The sequence below is a fragment of the Syzygium oleosum genome, unplaced genomic scaffold, assembly GCF_021117445.2.
Source record: "Syzygium oleosum isolate NSW1041296 unplaced genomic scaffold, Sole_v2.1 Sole_v2.02, whole genome shotgun sequence".
Lineage (NCBI taxonomy): Eukaryota > Viridiplantae > Streptophyta > Magnoliopsida > Myrtales > Myrtaceae > Syzygium > Syzygium oleosum.
In genome coordinates, this window is record NW_026607486.1 from 8,564,490 (window position 1) to 8,572,970 (window position 8,481).

At 35.1% G+C, this 8,481-nt stretch overlaps 1 protein-coding gene across 1 annotated transcript; it reads right to left on the bottom strand.

Moving 5' to 3' along the window:
- Positions 1-227: 227 nt before the first annotated feature.
- Positions 228-1,555, bottom strand: LOC115690306 (bZIP transcription factor 11-like). Its single transcript, XM_030616631.2, has one exon. The coding sequence runs from the start codon at positions 827-829 to the stop codon at positions 350-352; it is 480 nt and encodes a 159-aa protein (XP_030472491.1). The 5' UTR covers positions 830-1,555; the 3' UTR covers positions 228-349.
- Positions 1,556-8,481: the final 6,926 nt, after the last annotated feature.

Below are 8,481 nucleotides of genomic sequence, written 5' to 3' on the forward strand. Positions count from 1 at the left end.
GGAATAAGGCTTAGGAATTAATCGAACCAATTTAATGATTTAGGATTTAATTGCCTTACGTACACAAGATTAGGACTTCCTGTGCAATTCTACCATTATTCTACAGTACTATCACAGGTTCTTAGTTTTGGACCCCATTCCTTTACCTCATTAATATTTATATCAATTTTAAAACATGCATCTCTAATTCAATTCCATGGATTTCTAACTTAATATGATAAACACAGTAGAGACAAAATCATTATATGACTGAGAGTAACACTTACATTACGAGAAAGTACACTTATGCTGATATACTAAAACATACTTTATCGCCCAAACCCAAAATAACCCCTGCACATAGACAAAATCAGCACTGAAAAATCTCTGAAGAAGCCATGATAGCTTGATTGCTAAAGCCAAGACTAAATGGGTTCGAGTTCAGGAACTCGTCAACAGGCTCGATTGGGCCGCTGTAGGCAACCCCAGATTCAAAGACCCGATTGTTCGCATTCAAGTAACTGATGATCTCATTCAGTGACTCCAACCTGTGGCTAAGCTCACCCACCTGGGCTCTCAGCACAGAGTTCTCAGCCTGAATGCCCAAGTAATGCTGTGTGGTGATGTTGATGTTGGTCCCGATCTGGTGGTTCTCCTTGCTCAGCTGAGCGGCCTGAGCCCTCAGATCGTCCAGGTGCTTCTGCTTCCTCATCCGGGACCGCCGCGCCGACTCGCGGTTCGAGATCATCCTCTTCCTCTTCCTCTGGTCCATGACAACCTGCAATTCCTCCTCGGAGGCCGAGTTCCGAACCAGGGACGACCCTGAAGACGTCCCACAAGGAGATGCCATCGATGCAGATACAAACTCCAGTGTTTTGTGAAAATCTTGTGCTTTGTGCAGAAATTTTTTCTCTCTTTTCAGAGCAATTAAGTGGGGGGAGAATATAAAACTAAAGAAAGACCCAGATGATATTCAGCTTCAGATTTATTCAGAAAAGGTAGCTATTACATATATTAGCAGGAATCGAGAGTTGAATCATGAGACATAGTAGAGCCAGTAGAGGAAGACAACCGAGAAGGATTGAACAAGGTGGGTCCTGCGCCTAAATGAAGAGGAGATTATATACCCACAGAGAAGGATCTCACTGAGAATTGGAGACATGAGTCTCAAACATCAAGAAGTGGGTGATGAGCATGAAGATAGATTTCTTGATCAAAAACACCCAAGTTGTTGGGGGAGGTTGAAAGGTTTGGCATGGGAACCAGGAGCCTCAAAAACCCAAAGCCACATTAAGGACAAGGAGAGGGCTTTGCAAGAGAAATAGAGCAGAGGAGGAATTAAAGCAGTGGGATAAAGTCTTGATTTTCCTTTCTTTGATTTGAGAAATCAGAATCATCAACCGAAAGAGGAGAGAACCAGAGAGGAAGATAGCTTTGCCACAAAGCTATGGAAGCGGTGGCAACAAAAAAGAGAACAGAAATATAAGATCTATGGGGAACCAGGAAAGATGCCTATAAAGATTGCTATGTAGGAGAGAAAAGAAAGGAGAAGGGAGAGGCCCTCCAGCGGTTGGAGGTTGGGATTTATAGGGCAAGATGAACCAACAAGTTAGAATAAAGGAATATCAAGAAAATCATTTTAAATTCTAGCAAAAAAAAGAAAATTATTTTAAAATAAAAAAGGGAAAAAAGTAATGAAATAATAGAAATTAATGAAGGGTAAAAAAAACAGAGGGCTTTGGAATCTAATGGCAGAAAAGGTTACTGCCAAAGCTGATGGGACATGTGAGGTTGGAGAGAGGTGAAGGGAGTCCTTAGCTGCTCATTTGCTCAGGTCCAGCCGAGGACCCACAGGCAATACTTTGGTTAGACAATTGTATTTTATTAGTTATATTGCCAAAACAGTAATCTGAAAGAACGCAAATGATAATATTTCTCTTCTCCGATCTTATTTCTAACTAAAAATAGAAAAATTTATTTCTCTTTCTCGGACGAATTTATGAGCAAAAAATATCGTTTGATAACAACACAAAATTTCTGTTCCCGGAATATAAATTTGTTTGATAGATTATTTTGAAATTTATATTCCCGACCGGCGAGCGGCGAATGGTTGGCGGGTGGCGGGCGGCGGCGGACGGCCGGCCGGCGATGAGCAGTGGCGGGCGGGTGGCGAGCGGCGCTCAACAGGCGACAACGGCGGGGGGCGAACGGGTGGGAGGGTGGCGGGGGATAGGCGGCCCGGCGAGCGGCGGCATTGGCAGCAGCCAGCAGCGAGTGAGCGACGGTGGGCGGCAATGATGAGCAATAAAATAGAATTATTATTTCTGTCTTTGTTCCAAAAATAAAAAAAGTAGAAAATTTTAACTTATCATTTCTATTCCAAATCTATTTTTGGGGCCAAAATTTATCCCAAAAATAAAAAAAAATGAAATTATTTTATCAAATAGATTTCTATTTCAAACCTGTTCCAGGGAACAAAAAAAATAAAAAAACAAGAAAACATAATGGTTATCATTCTCGTCCTAATTGACAAAGCTAAACTTTATTTTTTTTATTTTTTTTATTTGGGTAAGGAAAGCTCAACTTTATTTATGTTCATCTAATTTATAAAAGTAAAAAATACAAATGGTATTACGAATTATAGCATGAATCATTACGTTCTTATTTTCCATAATGGATTCACCGATGATAAATGATTTATCTGAATTGAATTACAAGTTGTGAAAAATATATGATAATAAGTTTCTTATGTCGGAGTTTCTATGTTTTTCAAGTAAAAATTATGAAAAATAAACGGATAACATCACGAAGGTATAGTCATGTGAATTTTTGTTGTGATTTGCATTGTTTTGTCAAAGCAAGGCCATAGACAAACTAAATATTTTGCGACACAATTACGAATAAAATTGCCAATTATAATTATTTAAATATGTAATTAAAATTCAATAGGAATTAAAAAATGATAATACACAATGTGAACATAATATTCTAATTTAATTGGAGTGTCATTTTGAATAATAATTTAAAAATATAAAATTAAGTAATTGATTGTGATAACTAAATATTCGCCTATTTAGATTCAACAATTTTAGCTATTCTTTTGAGCCAAACAATGCAATAGTTGTTTTTGAGATCCGACTAGGGATAATATGTGTATTCCTACTAACCACATGATGTCACGGTACGAATCCTTATTTTATTAATTATTCGACTTGAATAGAATAAGGAAAATTATCTATGATAAAGTAATCGGGAGTATGAAAAATTCTGAACCAATCATTATTAGCTAAAACGGAAAGCTATACACGTTGAGAGCTTACACCCGGAGAGTAAGTTCCAATATAACAAAGTTGTCTTTTCTTCACCAACACATATCAGTATGCATGTGTCACGAGCAACAGTTTTTTTGCCATGGAATAGCCCGTGCGGCGCAGGATGAGCTGAGAATACTCCTTCTAAAGATTGCTCCTAAGATCAATATGACAAATCGCATCCTCACATATAATCATATCACCCCAAGTTTAACTCGGACATCCAGTCTCTCGAGTAAGACATACAAAATACTTCGATACAACAACTGGTTTCGACTTGCCATGGCCTTATTAGGAAAGCGCCATTAGCTTCCGATAAGTTTGTACAAGGGAGGCCAACTTCGCCTTCAGAGGTCCTCTAACATGGTATTCATTTCACTCCTAGTACAAACACCCTAATGCCACTCATACAAATCGGTTGTATCATATATTCTACATTATTCACTCTTCACCCCGATGCCATAGAGATTCACTCTTCAGTTCATAAGGGTATGGGAAAATTCGGTCCGTGACACTTACATCTTAATCAATTAGCTCGAGTTAAAGAGAAACTGCAGGGTAGAAGAAAATAAAGTGATTGAAAATGGAATACAAAATAAACTTCGATATTTTGGAAGGTGGAATGAAGTAATGAAAGAGAAATGCACCTTGTTTTATTTGAGGAGAGAAGGAAAATACAAAATTACCCCTCTAACTTGAAATTATTTTATGTAAATACCATGCGATTATTTTTTATAAGTAAAAAGTGGGAGAAGGCGATCTAGTGGACATTTTCGGTAAGTATTATCGTAAGGGTTCCACACATGTCATGAAATATTTTTTTAAATTGTACAACTATTCTGTCCACCCAGCATGCCAGAAGTCGAAAAAAATTTCCACGTGAGATGGCAAATATCTAAAGCATAAGAAACTATAGTTTCGCTCATGATATAATTTGAATTTGTGATGTCACAAAAAAGGGGGTAAATCATTTATGATTGAATAGCAATTTGTACAATGGACGCTATAGCGGCGGTCTCCATTCATTGTCTTCGCATACGTGGATGATCATACTTGATGGGTCCACGTTAAAATATTTACCTTTATATCCCGTCATCCATTTTTTCTTCACTTTGCAAATGTGAAAAGTTGAATTTTCTCTGTTTTGTCTATCTACTGTTTCTTTCCACTTCGGGAAAAAGTACCAAAAAAGTTTTAAACCTATTGCACTTATGTTAATTTAGTTATAAACCTTTTAATCGTATCGATTGAGTCCTAAACCTTTTAACGATTTATTAATATAGTCCATCCGGTCAATTTTGATCGAAAATCGCTGACATGGACGTCGGATATCCTACGTGGCACGATCGATACTGATAAGTTCTAAATTTTTAGTCTTAAAGTTCAAAAGTACTGAGTGATAATATGAATTTTTTGGCCAAAATACCTCGTAATAGATACTGCTAAAAGGAAAAGTAAATATACACTATTTTTATATTTTTTAAGGGAAAATAAATTACTGATCATTTCGTGTACTATGAGAAAATACCTGGGGAACAAAACATTAAGGGCAGAGGTAAATGTCTCATGGAGAATTTTGGATGCTTACAAAGATGGGATAATGATACAAACAATCCCTGAACTTTGGCTCCATATTCAATTTGGTCCTTAAACTTTTAATTTGTTCAATGTAGTCCTTGAACTTCAGTCTAATATTCAATCCATAAACTTTTAATTTGTTCAATGTGGTCCTTGGACTTTTTGTACATATTCAATGTAGTCCCTAAACTATATGAATATTTTTGATGTAGTCCCTGAACTTGAATTGATGGAATAACTAAATTGAATATTTTCATAAAATTTGGGGACTAAATTGAACATGTATAAAAAATTTATGGACGACAATAAATAAATTAAAAGTTCATGGATCACATTACACATTGAATTAAAGTTTAGGGACTCCGTTGAACAAATTAAAAGCTTATGGACTACATTGCATATTTGATCAAAATTCAGAGATTATTTGTGTCATTTTCCTTAAAAAATTATACAATGGAGTCTGTCTCTCTCAATGACGTACTCTTTCGACTCTTTTATTCGTATTGATTTGGCATGCTTGAAAAACTAGACTTTTTTTATATTTGGATCTATGAGCTGTCCATGATCTGATATGACCGGCACTTAATTAATTTGAATATATTAGCAATCGCCAACATGATTTTCCACTACTTAGCATGAGATGTCGTGAAGTCTCAACTTCCATTTGCGTATTGCTTTCGATCACTTAATTATATGTGGGATTTTTTTGGGGGAAATTGTTCGAACAGTTACAATTTTACCAATTTAGTCATACATAGTCTTTTCAATCAATTTTCGCCTGAAATAATTAACGTAGAGATGTGCCAAGTAAGATGGCCAGAAATGATTATGCCACCGTGTTAGCGGTTTTCGGCGAAAATTGATCGAAATGATTATATTGAAATTTCCTGGTGACATAATTAATAAAATTTAAAAGTTTATGACGTAATTGGCATCATACGATAGATTTAAGATTGATTGGATAATTTCTTTTCCAAGATTTTCTTAATGAGAACTTGGGGCAGTTCATAACAATTCGCATCCATGTGCATAAGTGTAGCTCAGCTATTTGAAGATCCATTGAACATTCTACAAATCTTATGAATTGATTAAGTACAAGCCTTTGTTTCGTGCAGATAATTTAGACCCAAAACAATTTGCTCATAGTTAATAGGATCTGAACATATGATTTCGGTTCTTGAGTTGAAAATCCTCGTACATCTCAACTAACTGTGCTACTCTTATGGGTTCACTTCATTAGAACCTGAAAAAACAAAGGATATTAACAAGTTGGAACTATCTCGCATCCATCCAATATTGCGTTGAACCATGGATACAATAGCTTGAATCTAGCTTGCTTAATTAAAATATTTTGTGGATGGATTGTCCATCAGCCTTTACTAAAGAGAGAAAAATGCAAAATGATTGATTTCGTTTCATTGATGCACAAGATTTAGCTACGTCCAATCACAAGATATTATCCAATTTAGCCCGTAATTCTCGCAATTGTGAATTGAAAAAGACCCTAGTGATGGAAGGAAAATGCTTCTTTTACAATGAAACGCAGCCATCATTGAATCTCAATCATAGTAATATTTATCCTTCACTAATACAAAAACTAATGATGCACGAATTTGTTGTGTATGTCTAATTTTAGCTGATATGATATTTACTCTTGCCTAGGAAAAGTAACAAAAAGGTCCTAAACCTATTGTATTAGTACCAATGTAGTCATAAACCTTTCAATTAGGCCACTTTAGTTCTAAACCTTGTCATATTAGTACCAATTTAGTTCATATGACTAATTTAGGTCGAAATTTGTCTAACGTGAATGCCGGCGGTCTTACATGGCACAACCAGTGTTGTCGTTGACATTTTTTTTATAATTTTTAAAAAAAAAATTTAAAATTTTTTCTTTTTTTTTTCTCTCTCTTCTTTTTCTGCCAGTGGCCAGCACCACCAGCAAAAAGAAAAGGGAAAGAAATAAAAAAGGAAAAAAAATAAAATTATTAAAAAAAATATCCACGTCAGTGCTAGTCGTGTCATGTAAGACGACCAACGTTTATGCTAGCAATTTGCGGCCTAAATTGGCCAGATGCACTGAATTTGTATCAATGTGAAGGTTTAGGACTAAATTAGAAAATTGATTTAATTAAAAGGTTTTAGCCTGAATGGATACTAATGAAATAGATTTAAGATTTTTTTGATACTTTTGCCCCCTCCTTGCCCTCATCATTAGACTCATGCTTACGTAGTCCCCACTCAAAGCACCTTTGCCCCAAGGGACCTTTGCATGCTTAAGTAAGCATGTGTTCATTGAAGCGGAGGGACCTTCGAGAGAAAGCGTGCAGATCCCACACTCTATTTGTTGCATCTTCTAGATGTGTTAGTTATCATATTTTGCATAGATATTCGCTATATTGGTTGTGTAATTAAAATTCTACACATGTCACATCTAATCATCGTCGATCTGGGTAGTTTTACTTTTAAAAAGCAACGAAGTATTCATACGTATAGCATAGGATGTAGTTACTCATATAAGTAACTACACAACTAAATGTTTTTGTTATGTCAAATGAAAATCGAAGTATATTTCTCTATTTTCTTCTAGAATTTTGTTATCACGCGCATGCCTTAAAGTACTGTCATGCATCCGATTGGAAAAAGTTTACAATTTTCAGTGATTTGACTATTCTCTTGTTATGTCGATCAATTCTCTTGTTTTGTTCAACCAATATTATTTTCGCTCCGTTTTTGGCTAAAACACAGCCTTTCTAGTTACCCGACGAAATTATCCTCTAAACCATAAATTAACTCAAGCATGAGTTAATATCCATAGTAACTTTTTCTTAATGCAAGTTGGAAAATGATTGATTGCCACATTTCTATCTTCGTTTACTTCAAAAGTTTTTCTTTTGTATTCTTTAAACCAGAAATAAAACGAAATTCCATTTATTCTACCGAAAAGAGCAAACACCCATAGAAAGAAGAATGCTTAGAGAGAAATTAAGTTCAACATTTAACTCGTTTGTTCATTGGAATCTTAAAAACATAGTAATAGATTAGAAAAAATACTAGGGATTTAGGGGAAATGAGTTGATTCAAAAAATGAATAGGACAACATTATTGAGAGTTAATTATGCTTTTTTGGAGTGTTTCTAGTATAACTTTAGTAGATTTGATATGCACAAGTGTGGATTTTATGGGATACACAAACGTGAGATGGACTGAGAATGGGCTTAAATTTTTTTTTAATTTGTTTAGTACTTCGAGGATAATTTGGTCAATCAACTTTAATATAGTGTTCAATAAAAAACTTTAATACAATGTATTTTTGTGAAAATATGTGGAAAAAAAAAACCTCACAATATTCTAAAAGCCCTAAACTAGTATTTATGTGACAAATTTACCCAAAACTAATTTTTTTACTACAAAAAATCCTAAACTTGTATACCTGTGATAAATTTACCCTCTGTTAGTTTCTGTTAAATTTTAAAGTCAAATTGCTACGTTGGATGACACGTGGAAGTTGACTGGCGTACCAATTTGGGGTTTTACCCTCCGTTTGTCATAGGTATACAAGTTTGTGATTTTTCATGGTGTTAATCCTATTTAACGGAAACTAACGGAGGAT

What these genes read in the sequence shown, in the direction of transcription:
- LOC115690306 (XM_030616631.2), bottom strand. Translation starts at nt 829, where the DNA reads ATGGCATCTCCTTGTGGGACGTCTTCAGGGTCGTCCCTGGTTCGGAAC.